Source organism: Myxocyprinus asiaticus, chromosome 1 (assembly GCF_019703515.2).
Source record: "Myxocyprinus asiaticus isolate MX2 ecotype Aquarium Trade chromosome 1, UBuf_Myxa_2, whole genome shotgun sequence".
In the NCBI taxonomy this organism is placed as follows: domain Eukaryota; kingdom Metazoa; phylum Chordata; class Actinopteri; order Cypriniformes; family Catostomidae; genus Myxocyprinus; species Myxocyprinus asiaticus.
Genome location: NC_059344.1, coordinates 48,882,990 through 48,907,761, shown reverse-complemented (window position 1 = coordinate 48,907,761; position 24,772 = coordinate 48,882,990). Strand labels below are relative to the sequence as shown.

At 38.8% G+C, this 24,772-nt stretch overlaps 1 protein-coding gene across 3 annotated transcripts; it reads left to right on the top strand.

Moving 5' to 3' along the window:
* The first annotated feature begins 424 nt into the window (after positions 1–424).
* On the top strand, positions 425–24,643 carry LOC127447243 (ADAMTS-like protein 5). 3 transcript variants are annotated; one of them, XM_051708977.1, is made up of 15 exons: positions 469–570; positions 1,986–2,426; positions 2,630–3,319; positions 5,663–5,735; positions 12,359–12,510; positions 13,764–13,824; positions 14,146–14,251; positions 14,352–14,479; positions 16,799–16,922; positions 18,495–18,581; positions 18,906–19,069; positions 19,615–19,816; positions 23,212–23,319; positions 23,547–23,618; positions 23,712–24,643. In XM_051708977.1, exons 3-15 carry the CDS (start codon positions 3,303–3,305, stop codon positions 24,038–24,040), a joined length of 1,623 nt encoding a protein of 540 aa, XP_051564937.1. In that variant the 5' UTR covers positions 469–570; positions 1,986–2,426; positions 2,630–3,302; the 3' UTR covers positions 24,041–24,643. The 3 variants fall into 3 exon arrangements, with proteins under 3 accessions (XP_051564948.1, XP_051564926.1, XP_051564937.1); XM_051708988.1 differs by lacking the exon at positions 1,986–2,426 and having other exon boundaries at positions 425–570; positions 18,498–18,581; XM_051708966.1 differs by lacking the exon at positions 1,986–2,426 and having other exon boundaries at positions 425–570.
* Positions 24,644–24,772: the final 129 nt, after the last annotated feature.

The window sequence follows — 24,772 nt, the reverse complement described above, 5'->3', positions numbered from 1 at the left end:
GGGGTCTGGGGTCTGTATGTGATGATCTGTTGCAGTTGATAGCAGTTATTTTAGGGACTGTTTCCATGGCCAGGGATCAGGTCTGTCAGAGATCTCAATATAACTGAAGCCTTTCAACTTGTTGAGCTGCGTCATTGTGATTTTGAAAATAGTAATAGACTATTACCCATGAATTATCTGATATCAGGAAACACTGAGCATTTGAATCACTTAGTCTGTATGATCACACCTAGAACTGTGCATTTCAGCAGGTTATCATTTCAGCTTCTTGTCATGATAAGCACATGCTCAAACCTCTTGAAACTTCCTGTCATTTAAGAGGTACAATCCAAGTACAATTTAATGTATACACGCACTGCAGTTATTGAAGTCTTTACAGTCTGGATTGGGCAACATTCCGTTTAAGAGGGGCGTGTTTACTAGTTTTTCATCGGAATGTAGGCACACACACTGGGGCTGAGCTTCAGGTGAACGCGACTGCACGCAATCCTGTTGCCCTGAACTCGTATGATCTCAGTTCACATCAATATAAACTGAAGCTTCATTTACACATTTTTGATCATCAAGGACGTAAGTTGCTTCTACTTTAATTATTTTGCGTGATGTGTGTGTTCTTTATTTCATAAGATAACGCTCAAGGAGTTGGTTTTCCCATTCTCTTATAGAGGATGCTCTGTGGAAGCATACTAAAGCAATAAGCCAAGAGAGGCTGTGAGGAAAAATCACTGTAGCCTAACGAACGGAATCGGGTGGCGTGTTGCATTTATAAAATGAAGCAGTTCAATTGTTAATAATATGAATAAACAATTTGTCCGCAATAGTAATAGTTCATTTTAATAACGAAAATATAAGAACAGAATTGACGCATTACAGGTGTTGTAAGCGATTTTGAACAGCTCTAGAGCTTCACAAAAGCAACGGTAGCAAAATAGCGTTCTCTTGTGTATTGACAGTCTTATTTCACTGTTTAGAGAAACTAGCGCTGTCCAGGGGCGTAGATTCGGGGGGGTGGGGTGGGTGATAACCCCCCAATTATTTGTACCATGGTCAATGGAAACATGTAAATGCCCCCAACGTTCAAGCCAAATCTATGCCCTTGCCGTGTGATATTTTATGGCACCCATTTCATTGATATCTTTCCGGGAATAGGGATATTTTCTGCTTGTAATTTTAGGGTACGTTTATACGACAACAATGTACTAAAAACAGAAAAGTTTTTCCTTTTTTGAAAAGTTTCGCGTAGAGACGACAACGTTGTCAAAATGATCCCCGTTCACACGGATCCGTGAAAACGACTAAAAGCGCAGTATTATGCATGCCAGGCCAGTAGTTGGCGATATCACTTTGTAAAGGAACACTACGCGCCTGTGCACATAAGCATTCTTCCACAGAGCGGTGAATACAAACAATGAAGATGGCGAACGCATCGAGCAATTTTGTCTGGACGGACGATGAGGTTGCTTTATTACTACAATTACTTTGCTGCAGAAGCGTCAATAAATTCAAAATCTTGAGCAGCACAAACACAGTCCTGTAGTCCGCCATTGTAGTTTTGAAAGTCTCGTGTGTTATTTTGAAGTACTCGCGCTCATGCCAATAAACTGAACTCGTAATATGCGTGCACTTGACGTCATCGTTTTTCACAAATTAGTGTTTTTATATGTTTACACGGAGACGATAATGGCATCGTTTTCAAAAACTTGCACTTTGAAACCCATTTTCAAGCCCCAAAACACCGTTGTCGTATAAACAAACAGCCAAAACGCATACATTTTTCCATTTTTAGTTGTAAAACGTTGATGTGAAAACGGCCCCTTATTAAACCATTTATTTACAGCACCTTTAATACAGAATGTGTTCTGACAGTTGTGCATTTATAATCATTTCTCAACAGCTTAGAACACGGCTCATCCAATTATGAATGAATGAACGTTACATTTATATAGCACTTTTCTGGCACTACACTCAAAGCGTTTTTTTCACAGTAAACAGGGGACTCTTCTCAACCACCACCAGTGTGCAGCATCCACCTGGATGATGCGACAGCAGCCATAGTGCGCCAGTACGCTCACCACACACCAGCTATTGATGGAGAAGAGAGAGTAGAGTTATTGAGCCAATTAATGGATGGGGAATATTAAGGGGCCATGACTGAGAAGGGCCAATAGGGGGAATTTGGCCAGGAGACCGGGGTTACACCCCTACTCTTTACGAGAAGTGCCCTGGGATTTTTAATGACCACAGAGAGTCAGGACCTCGGTTTAAAGTCTCATCCGAAAGACAGTGCCTTTTTACAGTATAGTGTCCCCGTCACTGTACTGGGGCATTGGGACCCACACAGACCGCCATGTGAGCACCCCCTGCTGGCCTACCTAATACCTCTTCCAGCAGCAACCTTAGTTTTCCCCAGGAGGTCTCCCATCCAGGTACTGACCAGGCTCAACTCTCCTTAGCTTCAGTGAGCAACCGGTCTTGAGCTACAATTAGAATTCAGGGTCGAAATTGCACTGCGGTGAAGTAGATTATAATAAAGAAATAATCGCTGTCCCGCTCAGTAATTTGAAAGTCAGTTAACAAAAATATGAAATTAGCAGGAATGTATGCTAATATTGTTTGTATTTCTTTTCAGGTGATCTTCACCGACTGACTGTATGTGTAGTAGTACCTACATCTGAGGACTGAATGTACTTTAAAGGCAATGGCCGATATTAAAGCACCGTTATATTCCCTCAAGGAAAACTAATGATTTCCTATATATGTGTGTGACGGCGAGGCTCAAGTAGACTTCACAGGAAGGCATCTGGAGAGAACAAAACGCTTGAACTCCAGGCGCAGTCATTTATAAAGCGTATAACAAAACCTTCTTCTTGAGAGGACGGACACTGGACCACATGAAACTAAAAGTGTGTTTGAGGTTTGCTCTTCATCTGAAACAGCACTTTGTAATCTTGGAGATGTGTCTTTTATCTCTTAAATAATGCACATGAGTGAAGACCATGTAAACAAAAAGTTAATTAATTAATTAGATCTTCTGCGTCAGTGCAGGATTCTGTGGACAGGTCATCTTCTGGTGGTACACACTCATTTCTCTGGGTTCTTTGTCTGAGAAATCTCCAGGAAAATTTCCACTTCATGAGAAGAGGAGAGGAAACTCTTCAAAAACATGGATGCTGAAAGGTTTCCCGACTTCTTTGATGATAAAAACCACTGGGAACACACAGCTCATGGTCTTTACTTTATCAGATGAGTCTGATTTCAGACCTCAAGAGGATTTAACGTTATTGTGTGACACCTGACGAACAATGCAAAAGTCAAACAGGTATGTATGTGGATCATGCTAGTTCTCGAATGTGTGTGTGAATACTTTCATGATTTGATTCATTGTGTTGCTGAAGAAAAGATGGCAAAGGACAAAGCGACCAAGTAAAGTTGTCTACTTATTAGAATACATAGACCTATGCTTATTTATTATATAGCCTACATTTTACCAAATCAGTTTTACATTTTATTGAGTCATATTGGATATTAGGAGAATCAAACACAGAATTTTCAAGAATTTATAGCCCAATATTTTCAGCTTCATTGCTGGTGATTGTTACATTTGCAACACCACAGATGAAAAACTTGCATCATTATGAGCTTTTTCATTGTTGGTAGCTTGATGTAAATTTAGGTTAAAAGTCTTGTTTGTAGAATTCATGGTGGTTTTGGGGAAATTGTTTACTGTTTGAGTTAAATAAGCTATTCTTGCATCAAGGATCCAGCTGTTTAATCTAATCTTCAAGAGGAGAATGGTTTACTGTTCATAAAAACTTGTGGTGCTTAGGCATGACACATAAACAGATTTAACACTTCGGTTAAGTTCAGATTTAGTGCTCTGTGTTTTTTAGCAAGAAATGTAATGGTTCCACGTGTCCATTTAAGGTTTTATTACATTTGGCTTCATAAGTAGTGAACAGTAAATACCTTTAGCATTAAAAGCACCATTAATGTGAAGTCATATCCTTTTTATTACATGGTCATGGGAGGCTCAAGGTTTATGTTCTTACACCTGCTCACTGGAGCAGCAATAGAAACCAAATCTAAATTAACATCATTATTGCCTGTTAAGTATGGACCTCTTGACCTTTCACCCAGACAATAAGCTATACTCTAATATGCTGGACTATTAAGTGTACTGATGTTTCATGTAGTTAATTATTAAACATTAACTAGAGTCTGTATCTTTTTTTTTTTTTTTTATCTCATCGTTTATGATTAGGCAGCACAGCAGTTGATAGTAAACTTGAGTCAGTAAACATACTCCTCCTAGTTTCTCGTCCGTATCTTTTGTGGATAATTAAACAATACACATCTGGGAGAACCACATCAGAGGGCACTTTGCTGAAATATATCATATATGTTAACCATGGATGAGTCTACATTTCCCAAAGCATCAAGTGTGTTATCAACTAGTAGAAATTGTGAAGCAACAGAGCACAGTTAGCAAACTTTTAAAAACCTCATCATGTTTAAAGGGAAAGTTCACCCTAAAAATGAAAATTCTCTCATCATTTACTCACACTCATGCCATCCCAGAAGTGTTTTACTTTCTTCTGCAGAGCACAAATTGTAATTTTTAGAAGAATATCTCTGCTCTGTAGGTCCATACAATGCAAGGAAATGGGTGCCAAAATGTTTACACTCCAAAAAGCACATAAAGCATCATTAAAGTAATTCACACAACTCCAGTAGTTTAATCCATATCTTCAGAAGTGATATAATATCACCAGTAGGGGGTGGTATGCATGAAGAATGTGAATCACCAAAAAGACGAGAAGAATGTGAAAGGGATCTGTTTCTCACCCACACCTATCATATCGCTTCTGAAGACATTGACTTAACCACTGGTGTCTTATGGATTACTTTTATGCTGACTTATGTGATTTTTTTTTTTTTTGAGCTTCAAAAGTTTGGCACCCATTCACTTGCATTGTATGGACCAAAAGTGATGAGAAATTGCTCTAAAAATCTTCATTTGAGTTCAGCAGATGAAAGAAAGTCATACACATCTGGGATGGCATAAGGGTGAGTAAATGATGAGCGAACTTTCATTTTTGGGGTGAAGTATTCCTTTAACCTCATTAGGTTTGTACATATACATGATGGAGAAATGGTGTCCACCTTTAAACTTCTGAGAGTTCAATGCATAGATATATTGTAACAACAATGCAAGGAAGACAGATGGGCTTCTGGGAAACCACTCCTTTGAGTCAGTTGTTGTGTGGTTTGGGTAAGACTAGGTCTGCACAGACTTGTACTGTAAAAATGCATGTAAACATGTTTTCTGTGTGTTGGGTGAGTTCTCAATGTATTGTTGGCTCTCCACATGGCTACTTTACTCTTTGACGTGGAGCAACAGCTCTTATGTTAAGTGAGCCTGAGTTTCTTGTCCTGGTTCCACAACTTAATTCTAAAGGGATGGGTGTGTCTTATTAAGTGGATTTGGTGATTGACAGACTGGCCACCTGTCCGAGGTGTTTCTCAGCCTTCGGCCTGAGACAGCTGGTATAGGCTCCAGCACTACCCGCATCCCTACATAGCACAAGCAGATATAGAAGGTTGATGGATGGATGAATGGTGATTGACATCAATTTACATGATTTATTTTCTTTGTCTGTAGGAAGCTGTCTCTGTGCAAGGCACTCATCCTTGTAACAGTGCTCCTGTGTCCAGGTTGCCTGTCATCTCAGTGGGTAAGATAGTCCTTGAAAAACTGCCCTCTTTAAAAAATATTAGCATATACAGTAGAGTTTATATAATGCCTGTGGCGGAACAACCCACCACTCTCTCTCGCCATCATCGCCCCACCTCTGAGGGACGTCCTTTGGCCAGGCTCACAACGTGAGTGGGCAGGAGAGAGGAGAGGTGCAATTTAATAAGCCTCGGTTGGGCAGCGGATCATGAGGCACACCTGATCTGTATATAGCCTCATTGCTGCCATTAAAACGTTGAGCGTACCTCTCCTCAGGGAGCCGGCTTCTATCTCCTCGTGTGCACACACTGGCATCCTCGCAGGTCTAGGATCAAAGTACTGGCTGAATCAGATGTGCTGCCGGACCCGCTCCCCGGACCCCTAGAGCGAGTTAGACTTGCCGCTGGGGATGGTAGATGGCCGGGCTGCCTTCCCCTCACATGCAGCGGCCCCTGAGAAGACAGGCCGCCACAGAAGCCACTGCCCCTAGCGCCCCGGAATCTTGGAGGGGAGTGCATGTGGCTGTCGGACCCCGCTCACATTCTGGACCATCCCATGGACACTTCCCCTTCCTACACAGAACCCCGTTGCACCATGAGGGTGCCAGATTGATGCATTACAGTAGCTGGACCAGCTTGAAAATAGTTTTATCACTTGATCTGAGCTAAAGAAACACAATATATGATACCATTGTTACCATAATACCACAAAACTATTTTAAGTGTTACATCAACATATGCAGGGTACCACTTTATGCAGTGCAGTTTGCAAAAGTTATTGTAAAATTTAAGTCCTGTCAGGCAGTAAAAGATTACTTTAAGGGACAAGCATGAGTAATCAGTATTGTTAGTGTAGCACTAACCCCCTTTCAAGGCAAGTCAGTCCACTCGGTAGCCATCTTTGAACACTCTCGGGCAGCTATTTTCTATGGATAGAAGCGCTTAATAAAAGTGCTTCATCTCTGGCTAAATAGTCTCAGACGCTCAGACTTGCATATATCTCTGCCAAGGTTTTGCTCACTTTAACTAGACTGTTGTCTTGCCCATCGATTGCCAAAAGCAGCTGAATCAGAGCAATCCAGGCAGGCCAACCTCAGTAGATTCAGAGACTGGGAGGCTTTTTTTTTTTTTTTTACTTAAATTGCTGTTTACATACATTAAAAAAATGAGCAGTCAAGAAGAACATGATGTTTGGCTCATATTCTCTCTTTAACCTTTAAGTTGCACTGGCAAATGGAGGAAAAGTTTGCATGTTACTCTGCCTTTGATATCCTGGGGACTTCACCCAGTCATTTTCCCATTCCCCTCCTGTGTGAGATCCAAGCTAGGTCTTGTCTACCAATCATTATCATCTTCATTCCACTGAAATGACTTTCACACTTCTCTATGAAAGCAACACATACTGGTTCTATCCACAGGAAGCCAAGCTCATTGCATCATATCAAAATTCGGAATTTTATTTCCAACCAAATGTTCCCAAATCTCTTTCTAAGAAACATACTCCCAAGTCAACATTTCTTTTAAAATTGCCTTTGGGGGGAAGCTGGTGTTTCGAAGGTGAAGGGTCGATTTCATTAATCCGCCTTGCCCTCGGGCCCCATGGCAGACTGTCATCAACACTAATTTGAGTCTTTGCCACGGTAATGAGGGCAGTTCCAGGTCATTCCGGTATTGAAGATGATGGACGTCGGTCATAAAGCACTATTGTGTCTGTGTGAGTGCAGTCATCTGTCGTTTTAACCCTCACAGTCAGACATCCCCACTCATTACTAGACCCCTATTCAACACAAGTCTCTAGGATATATTGGGTCAGAAGATTCAAAACACATTCCATTTCATCCTGCCTTGATAACCTTATTAGATGACTTCATCCAAACAGAGAAAAATTCCTCTTACACTGTAGAAAGTGGTAACCTGCGATTGTTACAATGAAGAGCTCTTTCTACCTGATCTAACCCTAAACATGAATTTTATTGGTGTAACACAATGTATTCAGGTTGATTCAGTGATAAGTTAGAAACAGTTTATATATGTTAAACAAATTAAGATCATTTTTAGGTTAAAACATTTTTTTTCAGTGAAGCTTTCTTGTTTTCTTCTTTGAAAGGGTTAAACTTGAGGAACTTGTACAAAACTTAGCACAAAAAAGGAGTCAGATGTGTGCCAGTAAAACACATCTTTAGGGATCAAACTTTGGAATGCAAGTTCAATGCTCTATTTGAATGCCTAAATCATTTCATATTGTTGTGATGTGTTTACACACACCATGTGACACTGTGTTGCTCAAATTAGATTTACGTGAAACCATGGATGATTTTTATTTTAGGAAGGAAAACAGCTGCTGTCTATGAGTTTGTTTAACCTGGTAGAAGCAGAAGAGTGAGCTCTCCACACCTACATAACATTTAAATGCAAATGCTCTCTCTCTCTCACACACACACAAACCTTGAAGGGAAACAGGTAAGCCTCAAGGATCTCATGGAAACTGCTCTCTCTCTCTCTCTCTCTTAGTCTGTTACTGCCTGTTCGTCTCGGATCAAAGCCAGGAATGTGTCTAAGAATGACAGAGTAATGTTATCCTTGAGGACGATTAGTGGTGGTCTGATAGGAATACTGCTTGTGTAATGGGGGCTGTGTAATAGAGCTGATGTGGCATCCGCAGTCCAGCACCTGGGGAATACTCACCACACTTCCACAAATGTCAAGTGCCGTCTAGCATGTCCGATGAGCAGGAAATGTTTTGGTGGCCTCTCATATCATGTGTCCTAAGCAGTAGTATGCAATAATTTAGAGTGCAAGTACAGGATACCTTCTGTTCAGTAATTATCATACATCAGCTGACTTACAGAAATAGCAATAACATTATGCACTCCTCCACAGAAAGCCAACAAGCAAATTTCACCACAAGATCATATCAGAATTCTTAATTTGATTTTCAACCAAAGGCTCCCAAATCTCTTTCCAATAAACATACCTCAGAGTCAACATTTCTTTTAAAATTGCCTTTGGGTTTAAAGTTTTGAAGTACGTATGTCAGTTGACTTAGAAAATAGTAACACCCGCAACTGCTATACAAATCATGATAAATCTGCATGTTCCGACACAGCAAAAAATAATACAGTTACTACTATATATTAACCTGTTTTCCCTGTGCACTGAAAAAATGCTAGCCTTAAAAATATACTTTATGGGGTAACCTTTAAATTACCTGGTTTGATTCAGGGGCGGAAAGGTCGCCTGCAGGGGTAGCACTGGTGCCTCACAGCAAGAAGGTGCCTGGTTCGAGTTCCGGTTCACACTGGTCCTTTCTGTGTGGAGTTTGCATGTTCTCCTCGTGTTCACGTGGGTTCCTCCGGGTGCTCTGGTTTATTCCAGTGTCCAAAGACATGCAGATCAAGTGAAATGAAGAATCTAAATTGCCCATAGGTGTGAGTGTGTGAATGTGTTTGCCTGGGTGTTAGCCCTGTGATGGACTGGACACTTATCCATTGCATTTACCTGCCTTTGGCTCGAGACAGCTAGGATAGGCTCCAGCGCTCCCCGTGACACTACATAGGACAAGCGGCTATAGAAGATGTATGAATGGTTTGATTCAAGTCAAACATAATATATCTGAATCAACCTAAATTACACAAACAAAACTTATTCTAAGTTAGGTCAGGTATAAATTGCTCATTAAAGGGATAGTTCACTCAAAAATTAAAATTCTCTCATCATTTACCCACCCTCATGCCATCCCAGATGTGTATGACTTTTTTTCTTCTGCGAAACACAAACAAAGATTTTTAAAAGAATATTTCAGCTCTGTTGATCCTCACAATGCAAGTGAATGGTGAGCAGAACTTTGAAGGCCCAAAAGGCAGTATGAAAGTAATCCATAAAACTTCAGTAGTTAAATCCATATCATCTGAAGCAAAATGATAAGTGTGGGTAAGAAACAGATCAATATTTAAGTTCTTTTTTAACTGTACAGCTACACTTTCACATCTACATGCTGGTGTTGAAGTGAATTTCACTTTCACATTCAGCCACCTAATCGTTGGGGCTGGTCAAAGGTGGAGACTGATAGTAAAAAAGGACCTAAATATTTATCTGTTTCTCACCCACACCTATCACATTGCTCCAAAAGACATGGATTTAACCAACCATTTATGCCTTCTTTGTCATTTTTGGACTTTCTGAGTTCTGGTCACCATTCACTTGCATTGGGAGAACATACAGAGCTGAAATATTCTTCTTAAAATCTTAATTTGTGTTTTGCTGAAGAAAGTCATACACATCTGGGATGGCATGGGGGTGAGTAAATTATGAGAGAATTTTTCAAGAGTGGTTTCCATGTACGCTGAAGAAAATGTGCCTCATGTGGTAACATCAAAATAAACTTGTTTTATTCAAGTCTAAAATATTATTCAACATCACTGAATCAACCTGAATACATTAGGAAGCACTAACAAAATTAATGTAGCCAAGTGGAGAAATTTCATGTAATTTAACTCTGGTCATAGATTGGACATGGCCCCTTTAAGAACCAGAGTTTTGTGACACCCCCTTTCCAACACACACTTGTGTTGAGATGTGAGAGCATGCATTGTGCAAGAGTGCTCCCAGTTTTGTCCTTCGGTTGATAATTCTTTGGGATGCAAATGGATTGCATGTGTGCACATGTGCAGGAGCTGGCCTCTACCGCATTTCGTTGAACCATATTTCCTTTATATATTTCATTTTTTTTGGTTAATTAAAAATAAATAAATAAATATATATATATATATATATATATATATATATATATATATATATATTTATACAGGTGCATCTCAAATTAGAATGTCGTGGAAAAGTTCATTTATTTCAGTAATTCAACTCAAATTGTGAAACTCGTGTATTAAATAAATTCAGTGCACACAGACTGAAGTAGTTTAAGTCTTTGGTTCTTTTAATTGTGATGATTTTGGCTCACATTTAACAAAAACCCACCAATTCACTATCTCAAAAAATTAGAATACATCATAAGACCAATAAAAAAAACATTTTTAGTGAATTGTTGGCCTTCTGGAAAGTATGTTCATTTACTGTATATGTACTCAATACTTGGTAGGGGCTCCTTTTGCTTTAATTACTGCCTCAGTTCGGCGTGGCATGGAGGTGATCAGTTTGTGGCACTGCTGAGGTGGTATGGAAGCCCAGGTTTCTTTGACAGTGGCCTTCAGCTCATCTGCATTTTTTGGTCTCTTGTTTCTCATTTTCCTCTTGACAATACCCCATAGATTCTCTATGGGGTTCAGGTCTGGTGAGTTTGCTGGCCAGTCAAGCACACCAACACCATGGTCATTTAACCAACTTTTGGTGCTTTTGGCAGTGTGGGCAGGTGCCAAATCCTGCTGGAAAATGAAATCAGCATCTTTAAAAAGCTGGTCAGCAGAAGGAAGCATGAAGTGCTCCAAAATTTCTTGGTAAATGGGTGCAGTGACTTTGGTTTTCAAAAAACACAATGGACCAACACCAGCAGATGACATTGCACCCCAAATCATCACAGACTGTGGAAACTTAACACTGGACTTCAAGCAACTTGGGCTATGAGCTTCTCCACCCTTCCTCCAGACTCTAGGACCTTGGTTTCCAAATGAAATACAAAACTTGCTCTCATCTGAAAAGAGGACTTTGGACCACTGGGCAACAGTCCAGTTCTTCTTCTCCTTAGCCCAGGTAAGACGCCTCTGACGTTGTCTGTGGTTCAGGAATGGCTTAACAAGAGGAATACGACAACTGTAGCAAAATTCCTTGACATGTCTGTGTGTGGTGGCTCTTGATGCCTTGACCCCAGCCTCAGTCCATTCCTTGTGAAGTTCACCCAAATTCTTGAATCGATTTTGCTTGACAATCCTCATAAAGCTGCGGTTCTCTCGGTTGGTTGTGCATCTTTTTCTTCCACACTTTTTCCTTCCACTCAACTTTCTGTTAACATGCTTGGATACAGCACTCTGTGAACAGCCAGCTTCTTTGGCAATGAATGTTTGTGGCTTACCCTCCTTGTGAAGGGTGTCAATGATTGTCTTCTGGACAACTGTCAGATCAGCAGTCTTCCCCATGATTGTGTAGCCTAGTGAACCAAACTGAGAGACCATTTTGAAGGCTCAGGAAACCTTTGCAGGTGTTTTGAGTTGACTAGCTGATTGGCATGTCACCATATTCTAATCTTTTGAGATAGTGAATTGGTGGGTTTTTGTTAAATGTGAGCCAAAATCATCACAATTAAAAGAACCAAAGACTTAAACTACTTCAGTCTGTGTGCATTGAATTTATTTAATACACGAGTTTCACAATTTGAGTTGAATTACTGATATAAATGAACTTTTCCACGACATTCTAATTTATTGAGATGCACCTGTATATATAGCCCCATCGAGCGCTGTCCTAAAGGGTGACAATTGCTAGTAACTGTGTACCATTACTATGCTTATTAATTTTTACAGTTTAGTGCACAGTTGTTCTAACAAATGAGCTTGCTAAAAACACCTTAGCATGGCATAAGTGATGAAATTTAATAGTCAGGTATTCTGCCATTTAGTCCCTCTTTTTTGTTGTTCTGCAACCTTTCAAATGCACTTCATTGTTTATGTATTTGCAGTCATCCAGGAGAGTAGAGGTGGCAGGTGAGGGTCCAAAGATGTGGAGCCAACTGCTTTTCATGAATGAGTGGGCCTCGTGGGGCGGCTGGTCCGAGTGCTCACGCTCCTGTGGGGGAGGAGCTTCTGTCCGTACACGCACATGCATCACCAGGTAAATCAAAGCCTTGGCTCACCCCATCACACTATCTTCTCTGTATGTACAAAAAGAATGAAAAGTAAGAATCTGTGTACAAGGAGAGATGCTGTCCTGGTTTTATCATGTATCGCAGTGCCAGTGATTGTGCAAAGTAGGATGTGTTCCTGGATTTCTAGCAACCAATCAGATTTTAGGGTTAGGTTTAGGGTTAAGCTTGCACTTTGGTTTATGGCTGGGGTTGGAGCTTCAATAACATAAGTATTAACGTACACTTAAAAAAAAAAAAAAAATTCTTATGTGATAACATCTAAATTAAAGGAATAGTTCACCCAAAAATGAACATTCTCTCACCATTTACTCACCCTCATGCTATACTAGATGTGTATGACTTTTGCTGAAACAAACAAAGATTTTGAGAAAAATATCCATAAAATGCAAGTGAATGGTGGCCAGAAATTTGAAGCTCTAAAAAGCACATAAAGGCAGCATAAAATTAATTTATATAACTCCAGTGGTTAAATCCATGTCTTCAGAAGTGATATAATAAGTGTGAGTGAGAAACAGATCAATATTTAAGTCCTTTTTACTATAAATTCTCCTCCCTGCCCAGAAGGTGGTGATATGCACAAAGAATGAGAATCACCAAAAACAAAAGAAGAACTCTTAGGAGAGAAGAAGATTTATTGGACAAAAGGACTTAAATATTGATCTGTTTCTCACCCAGACCTAGCATATCACTTCTGAAGATATGGATTTAACCACTGGAGTCATATTTCTTTTTGGAGCTTCAAAGTTCTGGCCACCATTCACTTGATTTGAATGGACCTACAGAGCTGAGATAATCTTCTAAAAATCTTTGTTTGTGTTCTGCAGAAGAAAGAAAGTCATACAAATCTGGGATAGCATGAGGGTGAGTAAATGATGAGAGAATTTTCATTTTTGGGTGAACTATTCCTTTAAAATGTCTGAATCAACCTGACTACATTAGGTTTCACCAGCAAAATTAACTGTAAACTTTTTACAGTGTACCATTCCCTTCTGATTTCTGAGGTAACTGATGGTTAGAGTTAGGGAAAGGACTATGTTTGCTTGATAGGAATGTTTTTCCATGGAAACGTCCTACTTGCCATAATCACTGTGACCGTCATAAATCACATACAAATGTTCCATTCTTATTGCCGTTTCTTTTGATCACACTCATGTGATTCATATAAAATTGACACTAATTTGATACATCTGAAATGATATTTGTTATTGTTTCCCTCTAGAAATCTAGTAGGAGGAGCGTGCCCAGGGGATACCAGGCAATACAAGATCTGCAACACAAAGGTGCAGTAAATCCCTGACAGTTTGACCAGAATGTCTGCATTGCAGTACATTAGTCACACTTTTATTCTATTGGAAAGGTAGCATTTATGTGCAGTTGATTTTAATGGCATTCATTTTGGTATTACCAAAATTATCATTTGCACTGGTATTGTTTTGCAGAACTGGTGATTGTGTTAGCACATAGACGAGTGTAAGAGTGTGATTGAGGCTGCTGGGACTGTTCTAATGATTCAGAGAGTGTTAATGAATCAGGGCTTTAGCTGGTTTACACAGGCTGTGTGTGTATATGTTTTCTCTTGAGCTTTGTGTTTGTAACATCAGGAGTGTGCAGCTAGTTCTCAGGACTTTAGAGAAATGCAGTGTGAAGCTTTCAATGACAGACCCTTAGTTGCTGGCAACAGTTACCACTGGACAACCTTTCATGGAGGTCAGTGAAGCATGGCTTACCTCTTTAAAGCCTGTGTGTGTGTCTTTTTACATATTCTGACTGAAATGTCTGAATTGATGCCCTGTCACCTTTGCTTCAGGTTCTAACCCCTGTGAACTCAGCTGTCTGGCTCTTGGACACAACTTCTACTACAACTTTGGGCAGGTCCTTGATGGCACTCCTTGCCAAATAGAACAGGGGGCAGTCTGTGTGAATGGAAAGTGTCTGGTGAGTAGCTGCTTTGTTAGTTTCATAATAGCTAGTAACAACAAAATCTTTCCCTCACTGTTTTTACCTTAAAAGAGCTATTTCTACCTTAAAATTACTGGTAACACTTTGCAATAAGTTTCCATTCATTAACATTAGTGTTAGGTTTCATGAACAAACAAATAATAATTTTTTTACAGCATTTATTAATCTTAGTTAATGTTTGTTAATAAAAATACAATTGTTCATTGTTAGTTCATAGTGCATTAACTAATGTTAACTAATACAACTTTTGATTAAAAAATGATTAGTATATGATTTTATTAACATTAACTAATATTAATAAATTCTGTAAAAGTATTGTTCATGGTTAGTTCATGTTAACCGATGTTGTTAATTACTTTTACTTTTGTTGATAAACCTAATGTATTTGTTACAAGGCCCACAAGTGTGTTGATGTGCAAATACAAGGTCCATTTTATTTCAGGAACACACAGAGTTACAAAACATTACATTTTGATTGAACTTGGGATAATATACATATGTTAAAATTGTTTTTTTGGAAAAAAATTATTTAAACTTGAGTCTTAAAGACCTATCAAATGTCTTTCAAGCTTCAGCTTAAAAGTCACAGACAGCAATCTCATTCGCAATTACAAAATAGATATTCTCTGTTTCAGTACTTGTTGAAATTAATGCAATGAACAAAATCAATTCTGTTTTAAACAAATATTACATGTAAATTAACAATATGATATTTTGAAATATGAAATGTGTTCCTTTAGGCCGTATCCCTTTATACTGTATATTCTGGTTGATTCAGTCATATTAAATTATATTTTTGACTTCAACTAGTTAATTTAAATAAAACCAGTTAATTTAGATGATTGTGCACATGAAGCACTTAAAGTTTTTTTTTCAGTGCTCATGTCCTTTTCACCCTCTTCTTTTTGGTTAAATGTTCATGTCAATAATGTTTTGAATGCTCTGGCTGATAATAATAGTTCCATAAAGTATCATGGCATTAAAATTATTTTGGACATGTATCATGTACCATACCATGGTATTTAAAGTACTTTGGAGTACCATACTGTATATGGTACTACAAAAATACTGTATACAGGTATATGGTAATCATTCAGTACCATGATATATCAAAATATCATTGTATTATACCATCACTGTAACATGGAACCACCACTTTACGTATAAGGGAAATTGTAAGTATTGCTATTTGAAGTATATTTATTTATTTAATAACTTTTAGAGAAACATTATATTTACTCAGAGAGAAAGATCCTCTGATCTCTGCTCGTCAGCTTTACTTAAGTGTTAAACTGTCATGTAGTGGGGTTGAAACTGCTTGTTTTGCCTATACTGATGACGGTAGACAGCCTTTGATCTCTTTTCTTTGAGAGTGGTTTGTCACAAACTCCACACTTGAAAATATGTAAGTATAGATTTGTGTGCATTGATTTTTAAGACCTTTAATCACGCTGTGAATTTGGCAAGAGTAGGTAGAAAGTTCTGCTGCTTAAATCAGTCTGTGCTTACCGAGATTCAAACCACTACCCCAAGTGGCCAAAACTGGAAGTGTTGTTGAATGTATGGACACATCTGAGCTCCAGTTTCCAGGTGAAATGTTCACAGAGTGGTTTAGTTGTAAATGATGTAATATAGTTAACAGGAATGCATATTTTATTAAACTTACCAAAACGTCAGTGGAGTAAAAATTTAATTTTAGAGAAAAAAATGCAACCTCCGAATCGTGCTCACCATTGTTTATGTGAAAGTGATAACTTCCTGGTTTCCACGGATCTGGGACCCGTGTTTTGAAGGTTGCTCATGCAATACGCTATCAGTAGCGCTAAAGGGAAATGTGATCACATTTGAACTGATGCAAAAATGTCTCATGGGGGATGGCATTTTTCAGTAATCTGGCAGAATGACGTTGAGGTCACATGAACATTTGGAAGCGAATGTTCGATTTCCCATCTGATCATGTTGAATCCTGGATGGATCACTCCATACACTGTAAAATGTCATTTGTTTAAAATATTGTTAGATGGAGAATAGTATATCAAACTGCAAGACATGTTAACTTTCCAATAGTAATTATTGTCAACTACCTACATTTAAGTAAATATACTTGGTTCAGGTATGTCTTTCTCCAGAGTAGAAACATGAACAGACACAGTGTAGTGGCGACTAAGTTCATTTCTTGGAAAATTCCCAAGATTCTGTATGACTGCCATGAGCGGTGCCTGAAACTGTATGTGGCATTACTTGGTATTTTGACCACTGATCCCAGGGCTTTTGTGTGTATGTGTGTGTGTGCAGAAGCCAGGATGTGACTTGATCTTTGGATCTCAGCAGCAGGAGGACGCCTGCATGGTGTGTGGAGGCCACAACTCAACCTGCCTTCATCACCGAAGCGTCTACCAGAGCAACGGGGTGAACAATGGTCAGCTGCGAATCTAACTACACTCAGACTCACTCTAAACAATAGAACAGATAGTAGGTGCAGAAACTAAATTGACTTGTGCTATGCAAGAGTCAAAGAACTTTGCAACTTTGAAATCAATAGTTCTATTAAAACATTAATGTGAGGGGTGTAAACAAAAGATAACAGCATTAATACTTCTATGAAGTTTGTTACTCCGAGCAGCACAGTGGCCTCCAAACTTTAAAATTTGGCAGCTAGCTATGGAATTCTTAACCTAAGACCCCATATCCACCTGATATTAAGATGCTTTTTGGTGATCGGATCACATGTGGTCAGCGCTAAATACAGGTCGATAAATGGGCTCTAAAACGTTTTGTGATCAGATAAAAAAAAAACACATATGTGTGTGGTCAAAAACGCATCTGAACACATCACATTTGAGGTGTAAATGCTAATCCGTCCTGTATGCGTCCTGGCAGCAGCGAAGCGCCACCCCTCACCTGTCAATCAACCGCTGCGCTAAAACAATAGTTTAAACTTTTCCAGTTACGAACGGCTTTAAAAGGAAAAAACATCCGATCGGAACATTTTTAAAAAGTGGATATATACACAAGCATGAGAACTTCACAGATCTTCATCACTGTCTGATATCAACATGCAGGGACACATATGAGAAGCACAAACATCTGCAGCTCAGGTTAATACAGGTAATCCACTAAAATAATGGACAGTTCTGCTCGAAATGTTGTTTTTGTGCATAGATTAAATTTCAGCTCCATCAGGGAGAAATAGTGCACCGTTTTTGACTTTTCTGACTTTGTTGAGGTTTATTATCATGCAGGAACACATTGACATTGTGATTGATGTATGTCATCATGAAACAGAGTTCCTCCCCTCCAAATCCGATCACAAGTGGTCACAGAAGACGCATTTAAAGGACCAGGTGTAAACAGCGATGTGTCTCACCTGACCACATGTGATCGGATCACCCGAGACGCATCTTAATACCAGGTGGAAACAGGGTCTAAGTGGTTTCTGTGGGAAAGTGACCGTGACACCTCTCTCTCTCTCTCTCTCTCTCTCTTTCTTTACCCTCACATTTAAACACATATCTACACACTTAGAACACTGACACCTCTGACTTTGAACTTCGCCGCTTGAAACAGAACCTCTTTTAAAAGTGTCCCTCACTTTGGCCAACTGAAAATACAGAGCATTTACATTGGGGAAAACAGCAATAATACTGGCTTTGTCTGGCCATCTGAAAAGTGCTCGGTTCCCCACTCTTTAGCATCTGGATTTCTGAGAGTAGAATAACAGATTGGAGAATGCCAGCGCAATGCTCTGTAAGGAGGGTCAAATGTCAAAGGAGAAGAGAAATGCACTGCCTTGGTCGTAATTCTGTAGTACCTTGCAGCCAGATCACAAAGACCACAAGTGCATGTTGCAGCTGTAGAAATCATAAAAACACATATAGCTTTTTTCCATGAAAGAGTGTGCACCTGTTGGAAATCAGTGGTTTTTTTTGTTTGTTTTTTTTTTTCTCAAATGTGCTGAGAAGCATTATTCTTTCATCTGTTTTTTTCCCAGCAGGACTGTTTGGGTACAGTGAGGTCACTATGATCCCGGCCGGAGCCACACACATCAGAGTGACTGATAACAGCAGAAACTATCTAGGTTAGAGCACAGCGCTGTGTGATCTCTCGGCTGGAGGTTCAACATGTGTTTTTCAAAGCAAAAGAGGCAAGGTGCACAGTGTGTGAGAGAATTGTAGGAGACTACAGACAAAGGCATACCTTTATTAGCTCCATAAAAAGACGTATTGTAAAAATTGCAAAACTTCTAGTAATTTTTCACCTTTTAAAGTAAATTCTCTAAGAAATCATGAACTGGCTGTAAAGAAATAAAAGTGCACTTTGTCTAACTGCTGTATGAGGAAATGAGGTCCTTTGTTAGTGAAATATTTTTAGAAAAATCACATTTTGTAACATATTTTTATAGCCCTCCAAAATAGTCGTTCTCAGTTTGTGATCAATGGGAACTGGAAGATTAATGTTCCAGGGGAGTACAGTGTGGCAGGAACCAAACTGCTGTACCGCCGTTCTGCTGATGCCTGGGAGAGTTTTGAAGTTCCAGGACCTACTCAGGAGGATTTGCACATTATGGTTAGCTCTATGAATACACTTATTAGTTTTGCTTGCTAAAGCAACTATCACTATTGTGCATACAAAGATTTTGGTTCACCAGATTTTTGACTGTAAGATGGTAAAACGTAAAAAAAAAAGTCCAGAGCCATATTTAGGGACCAGAATAACAGAAACTTGGGGGTACCCTGTTTTATCATGGACTAGTAAGCACCCAACCAGAACACCCTAGCATCTATCCTGATCACCCTAGCAACAGTGAACTAACAACCACTGAGAACACCTTAACAACCGCAAATCAACACCCTGGCAACCATAAACAACACACTAGCATAGTGGTGGTGACATTTGTATGAGCAAGCACAACTTTAAATGTAATGTAAAATGTAAGTCTAATTTAAGTTATTATTTCATGTGTAAAAAATATACACATTTTTTATATTACCTTAGAATTTTTTTGTTTTGTTTGTTACTATGCTAATGTGCCATTTTATGGAAAGTTTATTTATTATGTTTTTTAATGATTAGCAGGCAATCAATTATAATTTTTACTGATCTGTTTGTAGGTATTGTCCACTGATAAGAACCCTGGGATAGAATATGAGTATTGGCTCCCTCCAGATCGCTATGCTCTGTATCATGGGAGAAGTCAACTTCGGCAGCCTCACCACACAGCAAACTTTTTGCCCTTTGGAACTCCAACATCCACTATCACAACTACTAGCACAACCACAACACCACAGCCAGTCACTAAACTTCCTATCTGGGGTAAACTCCTTTATTTCCTAATGTTAAGGAAACGAAATATATATCTACTGTGTGTGTGGGTATACAGTTGTGCTCAAAGGTTTGCATACCCTTGGAGAATTGGTAATATATGTACCATTTTTAAAGAAAACATGAGTGAGCAGGCAAAATGCATTTCTTTTATTTCTTATGGGATTCATATTCAACTGTAGGTTATAACAGAATGGCACAACCATAAAACAAAACATGGCAACAAAGAAAAAAATGAAATGACCCCTGTTCAAAAGTCTGCATACCCTTAGTTCTTAATACTGTGTATTGCCCCCTTTAGCATCAATGACAGCGTGCTGTCTTTTGTAATAGTTGTCAATGAGGCCCCAAATTCTTGCAGGTGGTATAGCTGCCCATTCGTCTTGGCAAAATGCCTCCAGGTCATGCAAAGTCTTTGTTCGTCTTGCATGAACCACACGTTTGAGATTGAGTGGCTCGATGATATTAAGGTCAGGAGACTGTGATGGGCACTCCAGAACCTTCACCTTTTTCTGCTGTAACCACTGGAGGGTCAACTTGGCCTTGTGCTTAGGGTCATTGTCGTGCTGGAAAGTCCAAGAGCATCCCATGCGCAGCTTTCGTGCAGAAGAATGCAAATTGTCTACCAGTATTTTCTGATAACATGCTGCATTCACCTTGCCATCAAATTTCACAAGATTCCCCGTGCCTTTTAGAGCTCACACACCCCCAAAACATCAGTGAGCCACCACCATGCTTCACAGTGGGGATGGTATTCTTTTCACTATAGGCCTTATTGACCCCTCTCCAAACATAGTGCTTATGGTTATGACCATAAAGCTCTATTTTGGTCTTGTCACTGCAAATTACAGTGTGCCAGAAGCTGTGAGGCGTGTCAAGGTGTTGTCGGGCGTATTGTAACCAGGCTTTTTTGTTGGCATTGGTGCAATAAAGGCTTCTTTCTGGCAACTCGACCATGCAGCTCATTTTTGTTCAAGTATCGTTGTATTGTGCTCCTTGAAACAACCACACCGTCTTTTTCCAGAGTAGCCTGTATTTCTCCTGAGGTTACCTGTAGGTTTTTCTTTGTATCCCGAACAATTCTTCTGGCAGTTGTGGCTGAAATCTTTCTTGGTCTACCTGACCGTGGCTTGGTATCAAGAGATCCCCGAATTTTCCACTTCTTAATAAGTGATTGAACAGTACTGACTGGCATTTTCAAGGATTTGGATATCTTTTTATATCCTTTTCCATCTTTATAAAGTTCCATTACCTTGTTACACAGGTCTTTTGACAGTTCTTTTCTGCTCCCCGTGGCTCAGTATCTAGCCTGCTCATTGCATCCATGTGAGAGCTAACAAACTCATTGACTATTTATACACAGACACTAATTGCAATTTAAAAAGCCACAGGTGTGGGAAATTAACCTTTATTTGCCATTTAAACCTGTGTGTGTCACCTTGTGTGTCTGTAACAAGGCCAAACATTCAAGGGTATGTAAACTTTTGATCAGGGCCATTTGGGTGATTTCTGTTATCATTATGATTTAAAAAGGAGCCAAACAACTATGTGATGATAAATGTCTTCATATGATCGCTATATGTATGTGTATATATATATATACACATACATACATGCATGTACATACATACATACATACATACACACTGGCAGCCAGAAGTTTGGAATAATGTACTGATTTTGCTGTTTCGGAAGGAAATTGGTACTTTAATTCACCAAAGTGAATTCAGCTGATCACAAAGTATAGTCAGGACATTACTGATGTAAAAAAAAATAGCACCATCACTATTTGAAAAAAGTCATTTTTGATCAAATCTAGACCGGCCCCATTTCCAGCAGCCAACTTAATTTGGTACTAGGAAATCACTTGACATTATATCAAACACAGTTGAAAGATATTTGGTTCGTTAAATGAAACTTAACATTGTCTTTGTGTTTGTTTTTGAGTTGCCACAGTATGCAATAGACTGGCATGTCTTAAGGTCAATATTAGGTCAGTATATACATATATATATTATATATATATATATATTAAGCTATCGATTTAAAAACGTTAATTAATGGCGATATTTATATAAATATTTAAAAAATGACGCCTAAAAAATAATTGACAATTGATCATGTCCCCGGACCATAATAAGGAATGTTCATCTTCATGTTTTTACGAGTCTTCTGTTCAAACACAGCTGGGCAGATATCAGTAACAACTGATACAGTGTCCTGAAAAGGCTGTTTATGACGCAAAGCAACCAAAATGAGACTCTCCAAAAGCATCTGTCTGACGCATATATTCATAGCCATGTCCTTATAAAATCCCTTATAAGTCTACCACGGACAGATGGCCAAATAAAATTGCAAAATGGAATGCTGTGGACTGTAGGCCAGTGATAGGCTTATGTTCAGTGATATTGAAACAAACTATAAATTGCCTTCTAAAACCACTTTATATATTATCTCATCAATGGTTTACTTATCTGCCACAATAATGTAATATATTTTAATGATCTGAAGTATTATATTTCTTACTGTATGTATTATATTTTAAATTATTTAAATATCATTATTTTATCACTATTTAATTAATTATTTTGAAAATATATTTGGGGGCCTTTCTTAGCAAATATTGATATGTGAATAATTCAATTAATTAGCACATCATGTAATTAATTTGATTACAAATTTTAATCAACAGCCCCAAAAAATGGGGCCACATGGCAAAAGAGAAGCACCTAAGTTTGCTGCCATTGAAAAGTTAGCTAAACGGTTTACTTATTAATTTATTTGTAGCATGTTGTTGCTCATGATGACTTCACAATGATGTCAATTTGTTGTTTACAAAAAGTCGTAGTACACCAAAAATCGTGCAAACGCCTTTTTGCATTTTTAAGAAACAAGCAATCAAAAATTGAGCCCCCTTTTTTTGGGGCCACCCTGTACATTTAGTCATTTAGTAAACACTTTTATCCAAAGCGACTTACAAATGAGGAACACAGCAAGCAATTTGTCATACAAAAGTCAGCAATATCTGCTGTATCGCACTGCCAAGTTCTCAAAGTAGCTGGAGTAGTTTAGATGCCAGCGCAGAAGAAAGAGACAGACAAGGAACGTTTTATTTTGTTATTTTTTTTATTGTTAAATAGTAAGTGCAATTAGTGTGGATTAGTTAAGTGCTCAAGGAATAGATCTGTTTTCAGCTGGTTCTTGAATGTAGAGATGGTATTAGCATAAAATAAAAAAAAGCATGAATTTGATGTAATTTAAATGTTAAGTACATTTAAAATACATGTGATGGAAAATGTTTGCCAGAAATGGGTTTTTTTTTATTAAAGCTCAATGTTAGGAGCCTTTTGTAAATTCAAGTGTGATTTACAAGGTCATGCTCTCAGGTGCTGCTGGCCACTGGCCGTTTCAACCCCCCTATCAGCAGCAGCCAGTTCCACGATTGGAAAGAGACGAACACCGCAGGAATCGGCTGCCTGAGATACATCGTAGAGGTCAGCACATGTTATCAATCCTTTTATACAGGCCATAAACATAATTTTAACACCTACCACCTCCTTGAACAGCCTCTCTTACAACACAGGCCTATTTTTAGGCTTGTTTGTTCCTTATTCTTTCCAACTGGTAATTTGTTTCATTACTATCTTGGCATCTGATTGGGTCTTCTAAAACATGATTATTTAATTAATACTTTCTTATATTTGTAATAATCCTTTTGTAGGCCACTGTGGGAAATGTCGGCGGGCACGGGGAAAAGGGGAGCGTCAGCGACAGTATTGCCAAAAAGATTTTGGTGAGGTCAATCAACATATCTCCCAACATATGTTTTTTAACGTACATAATTGGCTCTATTTTATATATGACAATATACTTTCTGCTACAATAGTATTCAGAGCAAAAGTTCTGGAAAAAGTATATCATGGTGAAGAAACCCGCTACGACGTCCATATCATCCACACATACCGCAACCGCTACCGTCTGGAGCACCGTGAGTTCCTATGGGCACCCAACAAATGTGACTGTCCCCCCCTTGAGGAGGGCCACCAGTACGTGTTAATGCTGCGACGGCATATTAATTACGAACACACTCTCAATCGTATCCTGTTAGAAGAGGACAGCTACGCTCAGCCATATCGAGCACGTGAGGATAGCCTGCTTCGCCCCCTAGAGGAGCTCTGCGGTAATAGAGGAACTAGAACTCAGTTCAGGGGGTAAACACACATGGTGCCTTTCACACACTACTTAACAGGACGCTGATCCTGAAGTTTGACTCTCATGCCAAGAAACAAGGCATAGACTGCAACCCTTCTCTGATGCTGAATTTAAATCAATGACGTGATTTTACTATAGCAGTTTTCATTCCTTTAAAGGGACATTGGACAGTTTGTCAGGATAAATTATGTCCATGAGTACATGAGGCAAGCCAAAGCAAAGAGAGTCACTAAATGAAGCACTTTAGGTGGATAGTTTCACCTTCCTTTAAAATGTATACTCCAAAGTAAATAATATACACAGAATTTATGATGCCTTTTCCTTGCACCGCATGTTTGTTAATGGCATAAAATTACTTGACAGCATGTATATTTATCATATTGTCATTTATCATTGTGCATTTTGATGTTGTTTTTTTATTATATGTATTTATATGTCAAAAGTATTTGTAGATGAAACCTGCATTTACATATAGCCTTATCGTTTTAAATGTTGTACCATCTATATGTTTGCCACAGTGAAAAGTGTTTGAGAACTTCTGCTCTGTCACAGTATAAGCTGTCAAATATATTTTTACACACCCAAGATAAGCAACAAATATATAATATGTGTGTGTGTGTGTGTGTGTGTGTGTGTGTGTGTGTGTGTGTGTTTGTTTATGTTTATGGCAGAGTGCTTTTCCCAATGAATAGTTGTTGTTGTTTTTGGAAGCTGTTTGTTTTTTTTTTTGCCAAA

What these genes read in the sequence shown, in the direction of transcription:
- LOC127447243 (XM_051708966.1), top strand. An exon ending in ACAAGATCTGCAACACAAAG is followed by an intron (nt 13,825 to 14,145) that starts GTGCAGTAAATC and finishes TTGTAACATCAG; the next exon opens with GAGTGTGCAGCTAGTTCTCA. An exon ending in GTATTGCCAAAAAGATTTTG is followed by an intron (nt 23,619 to 23,711) that starts GTGAGGTCAATC and finishes CTGCTACAATAG; the next exon opens with TATTCAGAGCAAAAGTTCTG.